The sequence below is a fragment of the Ascaphus truei genome, chromosome 6, assembly GCF_040206685.1.
Source record: "Ascaphus truei isolate aAscTru1 chromosome 6, aAscTru1.hap1, whole genome shotgun sequence".
NCBI classification, from domain to species: Eukaryota; Metazoa; Chordata; class Amphibia; order Anura; family Ascaphidae; genus Ascaphus; species Ascaphus truei.
This window is the reverse complement of record NC_134488.1, coordinates 133,653,982-133,668,374: the sequence shown is the minus strand read 5'-3', so window position 1 is coordinate 133,668,374 and position 14,393 is coordinate 133,653,982. Positions and strand designations below refer to the sequence as shown.

Genomic DNA, 14,393 nt, shown 5'->3' with positions numbered 1-14,393 from the left:
TGGCATTCGGTCTACCCCTTTTGTATATAAAGCTCTCTCCTGCCTAAAACCTTTCTCATCTCTGGAATGCAAAAGTCCACACATAGGGATCTCTCTCTGGTAGGATAAAGCCCCCAAGCAATTGTACAGAATTGTACAGAATGCACTCACAATTCAATCAATGAAGAATAACAGGATCGAATTAAGAAGGGAGAAGTATTAGATACCAGTAAATGGAAACAGGAATAACTGCCTAGATTATGGCCCCAAAAAAAGGCTATGGTTGTGAAATAATGCAAATAGATGATAACATGTAAGTTTTTATTGAGTCCATCTAAAATAAATGGGGACTAACTATACAGAACAGTGACACAGTGAAATGGTGTGAATACATAACACTGAGTTATTAACATTCGATTGTATTTTATTATTTTGCAAATGTTCTTAAAAAAATGCCCGTATTTCGTTTTGTTCCTTGTGATCAGGTGCAGTTGAAAAAAACCTGGAATATTTCTTGAACTCCAATTAATGCACCGTAGCCCAGATCACAGGCAATGTGAGAGGCGCAGCCTTTAGTTACATAGTCATCTGTCACGCCATCTGTAATAAAGTGTTTAATAGATTCTGTAATAACCAACATTGCTACTCACACATCTATCTGATATGTACATAGAACCAATATACAGAGGTAGCAGTTATCCACATACTTACTGTATAGAATTTACATAATGTTCATGCTGTTCTACTCTTCTCTGAATTTAAAATAAAATTGAACCATTACCAAAACAAGTCTCCCTGCCCCTCTCCTTAAGCCCTGATTACAATTTAAAACACAATTCCATGTGCTAGACTCCTGAATGTGAATATGATTTTATACCATTAGTTTCAGGTCCCTGAAACCGAGGGGTGAATCAGTGATCTGCCGCAGAGCATTGGCATGGCTCAAATTACAATTTTGTGGATATTCTCTGCCACTGATCTATAACCTTCCCCAGAAACCAAGAGGTGAGTCTTCCTGCACAGAAACAAATATGCCAATATTATATGGAGATGGAGGAAATGCCAACTAGGAGAATGTTGCAGTAGTCAAGGTGGGACAGTGTAAGTGAGTGAATTAGGATTTTGGTTGCGACATGAGTGAGAAAAGGGTGTATCCTAGCAATATTTTGTGGATGCAGGTGGCAGGGCTTATATACTATATAATGTTAGGTTTTAATCTTCGCTTAATGTTGATATGTAGGTATAGCGCAGAGAACGGTGTCCGAATTCTTCCCCCTATAACCTCATCAGATGATCCCAATTGACTGTCTTCACTATGACACTATCCAAAAGAGAAATATATACTTACTCACATTATCTTCTTTTTTCACAGTCACTGAGGGGATGTGCCACAGTGTGAGCAGCTGCCAGTTGCAGAATCCCAAGCACAGAAGTACAGTAGTTGAGGCAGCGCACAGCTCAAAGAATGGATCGGGTCTTTAGAAAGTACTGTATACATTTTTCTTTATTTTCTCGACATGGATAAAAAAGGATGTACAGGCATACCCCGCATTAACTTACACAATGAGACCGGAGCATGTATGTTAAGCGAAAATGTACTTAAAGTGAAGCACTATCTTTTCCCCACCTCTCGATGCATGTACTGTACTGCAATCGTCATATACGTGCATAACTGATGTAAATAACACATTTGTAACCGGCTCTATAGTCTCCCCGCTTGTGCACAGCTTTGGTACAGCTAGGGAGCCGGTATTGCTGTTCAGGATGTGCTGACAGGCGCATGCGTGAGCTGCCGTTTGCCTATTGGGCGATATGTCCTTACTCGCGAATGTACTTAAAGTGAGTGTCCTTAAACCGGGGTATGTCTGTATACAAAATCTTCTAACGCATTTCGTGCCATGCAGGAACTTTATCCCTGTCGATAGAATAAATAAACATTTGTACATTCCAAAGATCCGGTCCATTCTTTGAGTAGTGCACTGACTCAACTACTTCTGCGCATGATATTTCGTAATGACCAAATACCTGCTTCCTCGTGTGAGCTGCACTGTAGTAGATTGGGAATGGCTACCTGTGTATTTTGCTTTCCCTCTGTGTTCAATGAAGACAATGTGATAATATATGGAGGAATCAGAAGGTATTATTGGAAAGCTGGAGGCTCAGAAACCTTAATTTATTGGAAGTGATTCAATAATGTGAATAAGAAGTTAAACATTTTTAGTTAAAAGAAAGAAATTACCTTTTTATGATGTTGGACTCCTTTCATTTTTAGCAGTAAATCGTTGAATACCGGCTTTTAACCTATCCCCAATTTTGTGTCACATCATTAAAAATTCACTTGTTTTTCCCTCATCCTTTATTTATCTTCCAGTTACACTACTATAATACTGACAGAACCATAACTCACCAATCCAACCTCACTCATAACAATACCAAATTACATTGTTCAAGCATGCACTCTTCACTCCCCCTAAAAAATCTCTCTGCAATAATGTGTTTCTTCCAGTTAACTCCTCCTTATCTGTTTTCTGCAGAAATGCCACTATTTAACTTGATGTACCGTATAGGGGTATAATAGGTTAAGGGGAAATTAGCTTCAAATCAATACTATTTATTAATTAGAAGAAATAAATATTAAGGAATTACCTAATACCTGCATCCTTATGTGAGCTGCAATTTAGTAGATTGAGAATAGTTACCTGGGGTTTTTACTCTCCCTCTGTATTCAAAACATTTGTCCTCCGGACCTCTGCACATTATCTGCTTCTCACTGGTACACGCCTCCATAGTATTGTTAAAGCAGGATGGACACACTCTTCCGTTCGGCTCGCCGGGGTCGGCAGCCACTAATGACCAAAAGTATTAGCAGAGTTAGATTCCTAAATACCTATTGATACTTTCCTATTTCTCCATTAAAGGTGTAATTACTGTTAGATATTTGGCACTCGCATGTCACTGAAGTTCTCCAATCAATGAATATTAATGATTAGGTATTTGGTCGCTTTATAGCAAATGCTCACTCCTAAATGAAGTTGGTGCAGTAGAGGATATTATTAAATGCAGAAGATATTTACAGTAGATAATAGTGCAGAATTATTTGTGATTAAGCCATTTCTGCTTTTTAATGTTCGTATTTTGTTAGTGAACAGCCATTAGTGGAATAAAATATTACTATATTTAGTGACTAGAATATTTAGTGAACAGACCTCAATAAACCTAATCATGATGTACTGTAACTAATGATGTGTAAAAAGGTTGTGACTAATTATTTAGCTTTTTATAATTTTATTTCATGAAATTGTTACAATTTTCTTTGCAAAATAAATGCTCAATTCATTTTAGAAATTTCACAAAAATTGTTCCTTTTTTCGTGATTAAAGTTCACAAACATTTGCAAATCTTGCCATGCTGTGACAGAGCAGGGGTCCGAAGTGTGTAGTGAATTCTCCCAGGATAACAGGAATCTTACTGTACATGGGTTTAATGAGATGTCAGTAGTTGCTCTTTGGCAGAATGAGTCATTTCCGGGATTCTTGTTTTGGCCAGAAGTGTAACATGACCTCAGCTCAATGTCTAAATAATCTCACACCTTCTCCAAAAAATGTACAACGCTAAAAAATACGGCTTAGTGAATTCCGACAGTTTTCTGATTATTTTATAAAATGTCCTGATTCAGCCTGGCAGTTATTATTAAATATAACAAATATAAGTCTTACTCTATATATAGATGCTGGAGTGGCCCATCAGAACATATTCAGACAAACTTCCCCACTGACTTCAAAAGAGGATTCCATCCTAAAAGCATGATTAATCGCTTCAGCATACTGTATACAGTAGTATATACTATTCACCCCTCAGTCAAAATGTAAGTAGACTGAGACTCAGAGTTAATGGTAGAACTAATATTTGACTTAAAATATCTGGTTATGGTGGGTTAAAAAGTGACAAAAAAACATCCTCCTGTATATTATAAAGCAAATGAAGATATCACTTGTGAGCACATTCACTTGTCAGAAAGTTCTGCAGCCCGGCTTTTCACCATTCTCTCAGTGCCTCCACTGGAGCTTGGGATTCTGGGAAATAAGATGCAAATGAGCACCAAGTTTGAAGCTGGGATAGATTTCAAGCTCCAATCCCTGGCTGCAATGGGAGCACTGTATGCTACAAGTAAATGGGGAAGAGCAGGGCTGTAGACCTGTCTGAGACTTAGGCCTCGGCCATGTTAACTGCTTGCTTGCTGAAGCGTGCTGACGCGCGCTCCCGCTCAGCACTGAGCCCCTACAGCGGCTTTAGTAGGGGCTCACCTGCGCTTCCGCAAGCGCGCAGAAGCGTAGGTCTTAGCAGATTTTAAAATTCCCCCGCTTTCCGGAGCGCAGGGCCGGTCACGTGAGCGGTTTGCCCAATGAGGGCGAACCAGCTCCGTGACGCCACCGGCCCGCCCCGCCCCCTGACGGCGCGCAGGGCAAGCAACCGCAAAGCCAGGGAAAGCACCTGATTTCCCTGCGCCTCAGCGCACCTCAGCACGCAAGCGAGGAGCCTGGACGAGGCCTTAATGTGCGCACAAGAGGTATGTTTATTTGCTATATGCAATACGGTGGAGGGATTTGTATCACTTTTGTGCCCACCACAAATTATTTAATGTGTGGTAATAATTGTGGATCACAAAACAGCAAAATGAATGTTTTGCAAACTGTGTTTAATAATTTAGATATGTCTAGCAGTTACACTGAAATAAACACAATAGGTGGTTGCAGTGATTATTCTTTTCACTGTGGTAAATTTTGATTTATTGCGAACATCTCAATGATCACAATGGCCCTTAAACTTCAAGCTGCAATAGTGCCGATCCTGCACTATTGCACATAACGCCCCATAAACTTTAATGGGAATATTAACAGCACTTTGGATCTGTGCTCTCACACTATATAGAATAAGGACCAAGGTGCGTGTTTTGTTTTACAATTAAGCTATTTACTGTATTCTGTTTTCTAGATTTTAAACAGACACACTTACTCTCATAATTATTTGTGTTGCAGTTTTTCCCAGAGCAGCATTTGAAGTTCATCCTTAGATGAAATTTTTCACTACTACTATAGAGCACCGCGTCACAAGGGAAGTCTCGGGCACAGCCTTTGTAAATTGAAGGATGGATATCTCCAACTGTGGTGAGAGAGATGGGTGGGAGAAGGGAGTTAGGGTTGTCGGCCAAAACACCCAAATTAAAACAATACAAAATAAAAAAACAGTTTAATTAATTACATAAAAGAGGCCCCAGGGACACTTAAGGGGTTAATTAACCCCCTTATATGTATTAATAATTTTATTTATACATATTATATCATCATCTTCAGCATTTATTGATCCATTGTTAGATGATGGACTCCCAATGACCGTCCAGGTATTTTCTCAACGCTGCACATATACACATACATACAGTACATATAGACATACATACATACATATACACATAAATATACACATAAATATACATATTAATATACACATACTGTACATACAGTGCATACCCATACATACATACATACATACATTCATACATATACTGATATACACATACATATACACATACATACAGTACATTTATACATACATACATACACACATACATACTGTATACACATACATATACACATAACTATACATATTAATACACACATACATACATGTACACATACATATACACATACATATGCACATACATATACATAGTGTTCGACAATCCTATACATCTGTACGCCCAGGGCGAGTGGATTTAACATCTGGGTGAGCTCCTATTGGCCCAAGAAGCACACGTGTTTGTTTTTTTAAATTTTCCCTGCCCGCGCTGAAAAAAAAAAAAATACTCCACCTACCTGACTGCTGATTGGCACGCGCTCCTAGGCTTTGTGGGCACGTGGCCAGGCTCTATACGAGCCCGCGCACCAAGCTTGACAATGGCGATCTTGTTGGAAGTAAGTATTCCTTTTGCTGCCTTCCCATGCCTCCCGCACTCCCTCTGCTGCCTCCCCATGCCTATCGCACTCCCTCTGCTGCCTCCCCATGCCTCCCGCACTCCCTCTGCTGCCTCCCCATGCCTATCGCACTCCCTCTGCTGCCTCCCCATGCCTCCCGCACTCCCTCTGCTGCCTCCCCATGCCTATCGCACTTCCTCTGCTGCCTCCCCATGCCTATCGCACTCCCTCTGCTGCCTCCCCATGCCTATCACACTCCCTCTGCTGCCTGCCGCGATGTCCCCCCCCGCCCCACTGCCCGGACGGGAGGTGATAGCGGGGGTGTTTCTTCTCCGGTCCCCGTGGCTGGCTGCAGTTTTTCCCCGTCCACCCACCTCGCTGCCCCCGCTGGACGGGAGGTGGTAGCGGGGGTATTCCTTACACCCCCCTTCGGTTCCCGACACTCCCTTGGCGGGGCCAGAGATTGGTGGAGGAGGGGGGGTGGGGGAGGAGGGGGGGTGTGAGAGAGAGCGCCTCGGGTGGGGGGGTGCTGCAGCGGTGTCCGCCTCTGGAGGGGGGGCGCCCCCCCTGCCTTGCAGAGGCCCTCCTGCCATGTGGAGGGCCCACTGCTGCCATGTGCGACCCCCTGCCTTGCGGGTGAGTGACAGTGTGAGAGTGACAGTGTGTGAGTGTGTTACAGTGTGAGACAGTGACTGTGTGTGTGTGACTGAGTGACTGTGTGTGTGTGACTGAGGGACTGTTGTGTGTGTGACTGAGTGACTATGTGTGTGTGACTGACTGAGTGTCTGTGTGTGTGTGTGTGTGTGTGTGTGTGTGTGTGTGTGTGTGTGTGTGTGTGTGTGTGTGTGTGTGTGTGTGTGTGTGTGTGTGTGTGTGTGTGTGTGTGTGTGTGTGTGTGTGTGTGTGTGTGTGTTAGTGAGTGTGTGTGTGTGTCTGTTAGTGAGTGTGTGTGTCTGTGAGTGTGTGTCTGTGAGTGTGTGTTTGTGAGTGTGTCTGTGAGAGTGTATCTGTGAGTCTGTGAGTGTGTGTCTGTGAGTGTGTGTTTGTGAGTGTGTGTCTGTGAGAGTGTATCTGTGAGTCTTTGAGTGTGTCACCCTGTGTTGCCCTCTCCCTCTGTCACCCTCTCTCTGTGTTGCCCTCTCCCTCTCCCGGTGTCACCCTCTCCCTTTCCCTGTCGCCCTCTCCCTTTCCCTGTCACCCTCTCCCTTTCCCTGTCGCCCTCTCCCTTTCCCTGTCGCCCTCTCCCTTTCCCTGTCGCCCTCTCCCTTTCCCTGTCGTCCTCTCCCTTTCACTGTCGTCCTCTCCCTTTCACTGTTGCCCTCACCCTTTCCCTGTCACCCTCTCCCTTTCCCTGTCGCCCTCACCCTTTCCGTTGCCCTCACCCTTTCCCTGTCACCCTCACCCTTTCCCTGTCGCCCTCACCCTCTCCCTGTGTCACCCATTCCGTCACCCTTTTCCCTGTCGCCCTCACCCTTTCCCTCTCTCTGTCGCCCTCTCCCTCTCTATGTCACCCTCTCCCTTTCTCTGTCGCCCTCTCCCTCTCTCTGTCACCCTCTCCCTCTCTCTGTCGCCCTCTCCCTCTCTATGTCGCCCTCTCCCTCTCTCTGTCGCCCTCTCCCTCTCTCTGTCGCTCTCTGTCTTTGCCTCTTTTTCTCTCTCTGTCTTTGTCTCTCATTCTCTCTGTGTGTGTGTTCTCTCTCTCTCTCTATCTGTGTGTGTGTGCCTCTCTCTCTCTCTGTGTCTCTCTCTGTCACGCCTTTATGTCCGCAGACCTGACAAGACCCCAGTACTGAGGTGGGAACGGTATTGCACCGCACACCCACAGCAGTGGGAGCAAGCCCGGAGTGTGGTATAGCGTTGCTGGGCCTGTTGGAAAGGTGGTTAACGATACTTGCAACATCTTTAGGAGTATGCGAATGGATAGTCGTGTCCATGTGCCAATGTCCGAGGGGTCCAGAGAGTAGTGTCGTAGGGGTACAAAGCCCGGTCCAAGGGTTCCAGAGAGCAGCGTGGTCGAGAGCGTAACAAGGTTCAAAGGGGTACAGAGAGCAGAGTAGTCCAGAATAAGCAGGGGTCAAAGCCAGGGAAATCCAAAGGTAAGCACAGGAGCAGGATACAGCAGGGACACAGAGGGAGCACAGCATAGGTCAGCACACAGGGAAACAGGAACTATGCAGAGCGAGGAAGAAGTGGACAGACAGGGATTATAACGGAAGGTGCACCAATGACAAAGAGGGGAGGAGCAGAGAGAGAAGTGACAGAAGAGAGGAGGAGACAGGAGAGGAAGTCAGAGGAGTGACCAGTAAGGATTGAGAGGAGGAGTCAGGAACGTGGCAGGGTAGAGAAAAGGAGTGTGTGCGCGCGCCCTCTGTAAGTGGAGGCTGTGAGAGCGAGATGGCCCGCAGGGACTGGGAGGAGGACGCAGAGGGTGGACAGAGACCGAAGGAAGAGCGTGTGCAAGCGCCCTGCGTGAGCGGAGGGGGCACGCGCACAGGCCACGTCACAGCGGGTGTCTGGGAGTGGGGATCATAGCGGGTGTCTGGGAGTGGGGATCATCATTGCAGGAGCTCAGGGACCGCGCGAGTTCTGCTGGGCATGCGCTGAGGGAGTGGGAGAGAGGTAGCAGGAACGGGACAGGAGTGGGAAAGGGTAAAAGGGTTAACAGGAGATGGGACAGGGGGAGAGAAGGAAGGGGAAGGAATCCCCTGGATCATCACACTCTCTCTCTCTATGTATGTCTCTCTCTCTCTCTCTCTCTCTCTCTCTGTCTCCCTCTCTTTCTCTCTCTCTCTCTGTGTCTCTCTCTGTATCTCTCTCTCTGTGTGTCTCTCTCTCTCTTTGTGTCTCTCTCTGTCTGTCTCTCTCTCTGTCTCTCTCTCTCTCTCTCTCTGTCTCTCTCTGTCTCTCTATCTCTCTCTGTCTCTCTCTGTCTCTCTCTGTCTCTCTATCTCTCTCTGTCTCTCTCTCTCTCTCTCTCTCTCTCTATGTCTCTCTCTCACCAACACTCTCTCTCTCTCTCTCTCTCTCTCTCACACTCTGGATCTTTAATTTACCCTATATATATTAACTGCCCTATACCTACACCGAAATAACCTATACTGCTTTCTTCCAGATCTAACTCTCGAGCTTCACACAGAAGACATCGGAATCCCCCCTAACCCAGAAGACAGGTAAGGAACACCTCCCCTCCAATGTATAACATTGCGGGAATGAGGTACCTGGACATTGAGGGACTGCAGATCAGGTAAGATCCCAGGCGGGATTGCTGCTTTACATATTGTGATGTTGGGGCATCCAGCCTCTAGTTATGGGGTTCAGGAAACTAGTTATTCACATCTGGCTTTTATGTCTAAATCCGACATTTACTTACACACACCGACATGCACACACACACACACACACACACACACACACACACACACACACACACACACACACACGTAACAAGGACTAATTGTAGTATAATGAAATACAATAAATAAACTAATGTCAAAAACGAATGTTGTTCTAAGTAGGAATTTATTCATTTATTTATTTTTAAAAGCGCGACTAGGGGCGGGACTAGGGGGCGAGTAGATTTTTTGTTTGGCGAGTAGATTTTTGGGTGATTTGTTGAACACTACATATACATATACATATACACATACAGTACAAACAATGTATAAGCAGACACTCCACTTAACAATAACGTGTTTATTGATTCATTGCTTCATTCAATTCATTCAATTATCATAAAAATGAATATTATTAATGGGTTCTTATGTGTATATGACGATTTGCATCTCTTAAAATGCTGACCTGTTTTAGGAATTTAGGGTAATTCCTGGGGACAGGCGACATGAGTCAGAGCATTTAATTACTACAGAACCTAGTTTTAATAAACACTATCTGAGCTGGAATTACCGTGGCTGGCCACCTGCTTGCACCCCACAATGGGGGTTCAATACCTCCTTATGTAGCTTGCGGATACATACGTGATCTTACCATCTGTCATATGATTCAAAAACCACCATACCATCATCCACATCATTTTCTTATTGTTCAAACAAGCAATTTTGGCATCATATTAGACTTATATGAATGTTGAACATCAAGAAGTAGTGGTGTCCCAAACAAACAAGCACTATAAGTTCCATCTGTCCTGTGCCAGGCAGGCAGTGCTACACCCATCACTAATATCTGTCAGACTTGACAATTGTCATCTGTCAACCACTCACCAATTACATAATGTCCATGTTGTACAGTATGTAAAAAAAAGACAGTCAGCATCTGTATCATCAAAACATTCAATAGACATGAAAATGTGTGTATGCATAGTTTTTGTTTAAAAAAAGACCCAAGTCCTGATGATTTATTAAATACATTACATAATGTGATAGAGCTGTTTTTTTAACTCCCACTCTCCCTCCCAGTCCCAGGCCACTAGTATGTGGGTATGTGGCACTGGATTATGGCTTTAAACTAGGTGTAGCAGTGAAACTAGGTAGCATACTGTACAGCATGATTGACACACATTCCTTGTCTAGCACACCTACTCTATATAATTAACAGTCACATTTATTTGTTTGATGACAGAAACAAATTTACTAACTGCAGACAGTGTTAATTTATTTATTACAAAAATTATGTTATCCCGGTTGTCATTTTTAACGACCAATTTCCCCGCTGGCGGGTTTTTTACATTTTCTATGACGGATTAACACATTGAACTTTTTTCTTACATTATAACGACAAATTCAAAATAAATACAATCCGCGGGATGGATTTAGGTTAATTCCCAACAAGGGGTTATTTTACATTTGCACAACTGCGCCACATAAAAAAGATTTTAACTAGTCTGCACGGATTGAAGTAGATACAATTGTTCTGCTGATTTAACCCCATGCAATTTGGAAGGGAAATCCAAGGAAATTCCGGGGAGTGGATTTTGACTGGGTCGTCCATGTCTACTTATCACTTAATAAGCCTCACGCATCACATGGGATCATGTATTTTCTGTCACAGGGTTTGTAATAACTATTATTACATGACGTGATAGTACAAGTTTATAAGATTTCCTTTCAAATTGCAGCACTAGAGCTACTTAACTCCTATTTATCGGCGGAATTAATTACAGCATCGTTTCGCAATTTGTTTACCTCAATGTTGAAGACTTTAGCCAAAACATTGTGGTAAAAGAGCATAATATATATTTTCTTGGGTGCAAAATTAGCTCTTGTTTTAGCAGGGATTGACGACCAATGTCTCTAGGTCACTTTTCTTTGCCCTATCAATAACTTATCCTTCCCTTATCTTTGACTTCCACTTACTCTACTGCAATACCTAATAATTAACTTCCAATAATGTCCTTCTTCATTTTGAATCTAGACAACTTGTGTGACTATATTCCAACCAAATGCTAAGATGTATACTATAGAGGATGCAGAGAGTATAACAGTGCATCTCTTCATTGGAATCAGCCATGAAACCTTGGCAACATTTTTCTGCTAGTTTTCACTTTCTCCCAAAACAGTTTCTGTTCATCTCCTCCTTATATCCCTCTCCTGGCTTCCTATCAAAATTCAGACTACCTACAAAGTTTTCCTCCTTACTGTACCTTCGTGGCTCTACACTCATCTGCCCCTTCCTACATATCAGTCTTGATCTCTTGTTATGCCCCTGCTCGTCTCATGCTCACTACCCATAACTGCTCCTCTCTACTTCTTTCACCTCTACTGCTCTCTCATCTTAAAACCCTTTCCCTCACTGCCCCTTACCTGTGGAACTCCCTCACATCACACTCAGTATACGTCAAGCACCCTCTCTCCCCACCTTAAAGACAAACCTTAAAACTCACCTCTTAAATGAAGCATTCCAATGTCTCTACACCCACAGTCTCCCATAACAACCATTGTGGCCAAGCACTGAAATCTACTACTCTTATTCTCTCCCCTGTATCACTGTAAGTCTCCAGACATACCACTTCGATTGTAAGCGCTCCGGGCCATTTATTTTATTAAAATTCCCTGTACTGTTTTGACTCTCTGTTAACTGATGAGTACACTGTGGGTGCTATTTAAATAAAGGTATACATTGGCTGTGTAACATCAAAAGCGTCACATCATAAGTGTACATCAAAAGTGTCTACAAGAGTTAATTTTGGAGTTCATATCTCTGAATGTTTTATTTCTATCTTTCTATCTTTAATCATGGATGCATTCTGAATATCTGGATAAACATTCTGATTTATCTCTTCAAACAGGTATGTGTCATTGAGCTGCATTCTACCAACCAGAGAAATTAAGATTTAATTGGCTTTTGAGGTATGTTTGTGAGCTGATTCCTATCAATTGAGAGAGAAATGATAATCTAATTAACTATTTTGTAAGTCTGAGTTAATTAGACAAACCCCTCCCTTAAGTGTTAGTCAAATGCATGGGAATAGGGTACTTAAGTCACTGTAGCATGGCTGTTTAGCCATAAGGCTGTGTAATATCAAAAGCGTCAAAAGTGTACATCAAAAGTGTCTACAAGAGTTAATTTTGGAGTTAAAACTGGAGGTGAAGATTGGAGGAAGATCTGGACTCTGCATTACAACGTTGCCACTGTGAGACATTAACGTTTAACATGTGTGATTTATTTGTACACTTTTATCCTCCAGTACCTTGGAACTCTCTTCTCCTGCATCTCACTATGCCCTCCCTATTTCTTTTTCTGTTTACTGTTTCCTCACTCCTTTGTGAGCATTTCTGTTCTCTACAACATCTCCACTTCCCACTGCATCATTATTTATACACCTCTCTCCCAACAACTTCTTTACCCCTCAATAAAAAACACCCACACAAATCCTCTATTCACACCCTCAAACTACTCCTTCCTGCTGCTGGGGATCTCCCCTAAGCCTGAAGCCAGACACAAACACCTGATCTCACTCATGCCTCCCTGCCACCTCTTACCCTGTAAATGGTGTTAACCTTTTCATTTAACACTGACCTTCCTTAAATTTTACCCCACAAATCAAGCATTCCAATAGCCTGCCCTCATGGCTAATGTCCCACACTCAGTCACTCCTACCACCCATTGTGACCAAGCACTGCCATCTACAGCACTTACTCCCTCACCTGCTGTCTCTGTAAGTTTCCCATTAAACCTCTTAGATTGTAAGCTCTTTGGGGCAGGGATTTCCTTTCCTATTGTCTGATTTCGCTGCACTTATTGTATAATTATAATTCCCTGTACTGTATTCTTTGAGAAGCGCTGAGTACACTTTTGGCGCTATATAAATAAAGACATACAATACAATACATGCAACATGAATCATTTTACTAGAATGTATTTCTTTATTTTTCTCTTTTTTTATTTAAATGATAAATTATTTTAATAAAGGATATATATATATATATATATATATATATATATATATATATATATTTGACATTAAAAAATACTGATCCTTGTGATATTAGTTAATTGTAACTGTTCTGCTTTTGAGGCAAAATGTAAGCACATCTAAAGCAGAACTGACAGGTTATTTCTGGTTACTTACCAACTTCACTGTATTCTGAAATCACAATGCATTTGGAATCTCCCTCACAATCCACACTTCCTTCTTCTTTGCAAGTGTTAGAGTTCCGCTGGTGGCAGTGACGGCAGCTGCCAGCAAAGGCTGGGAGAAGAAAAATATTGAATGTGCATTTAGAACTGAAATTTGGCACTCCCCTAAATGCCCCATTTACCTTTCTGGTCTGTGCTGAAGAAGGGAATCCTAGCGGTGAGTCACGCATTCACTTTCAAGCGGAGATTTTGCTAGAGCATTGTACATCAATGTATCCGAGAATCTGATCTTATTCCCGGGTACATTTTTGGGTTCTCCAGCAATTCTGGAACACCGCTACCTAGACACATTCTGACAAGACTTTCTCCGTAATCCCCCCCCCCCACTTGAAACTCACAGCCTAGCAATCTCTGCTTGATGGCACGCCTGGAAAGGTAAAAACACAAACATTCTTTACTTCACATTGATAATCACTGGGCTCAAGAGCTGATACTCCTGAACCCTAATACAAGGATCAGAGGTAACCAGACGGGCTGAACCTTTATTGTTGAACCTGGTTATCCATTCACCGTCACAGTAATATTACAGTATTGTAAGTACATTAATTTCCAATGACTTGGCAGAAAACTTCTTCCCCACTTCTCAGGGTCTACTGTATATTGCTAGGTAATTCATGGATAGTACAGTGTTGCAATCTGTACAATCTCTTCTCTGCCATGTGTTCAAATTACCAGGGGAGTTGAATTTGCAAAGTAGTATAGAAAATACAAAATATTGAAGCACTGACTGATATTAGCTAAGGAGTCAACGTACCTGTGGGTGTGAGAACACAGAGGAATAGGTAACAGAAGATTAAACACTTAATGTTGATGGAAGGAGGATTTAGCCTCAAATGTGATTTCCTCTTCTTG

At 42.8% G+C, this 14,393-nt stretch overlaps 1 protein-coding gene across 1 annotated transcript; it reads right to left on the bottom strand.

Moving 5' to 3' along the window:
* Positions 1-312: 312 nt before the first annotated feature.
* On the bottom strand, positions 313-14,357 carry LOC142496601 (phospholipase A2 inhibitor and Ly6/PLAUR domain-containing protein-like). The gene is made up of 5 exons (XM_075603266.1): positions 14,296-14,357; positions 13,474-13,593; positions 4,993-5,139; positions 2,679-2,825; positions 313-579 (listed from the first exon to the last, which is right to left on the bottom strand). Exons 3-5 carry the CDS (start codon positions 5,042-5,044, stop codon positions 461-463), a joined length of 318 nt encoding a protein of 105 aa, XP_075459381.1. The 5' UTR covers positions 5,045-5,139; positions 13,474-13,593; positions 14,296-14,357; the 3' UTR covers positions 313-460.
* Between the last annotated feature and the right edge of the window lie 36 nt (positions 14,358-14,393).

What these genes read in the sequence shown, in the direction of transcription:
- LOC142496601 (XM_075603266.1), bottom strand. Translation starts at nt 5,044, where the DNA reads ATGAACTTCAAATGCTGCTCTGGGAAAAACTGCAACACAAATAATTAT. An exon ending in CAACACAAATAATTATGAGA is followed by an intron (nt 2,826 to 4,992) that starts GTAAGTGTGTCT and finishes TTTGGTCATTAG; the next exon opens with TGGCTGCCGACCCCGGCGAG. An exon ending in AGGGAGAGTAAAAACCCCAG is followed by an intron (nt 580 to 2,678) that starts GTAACTATTCTC and finishes ACTTTATTACAG; the next exon opens with ATGGCGTGACAGATGACTAT.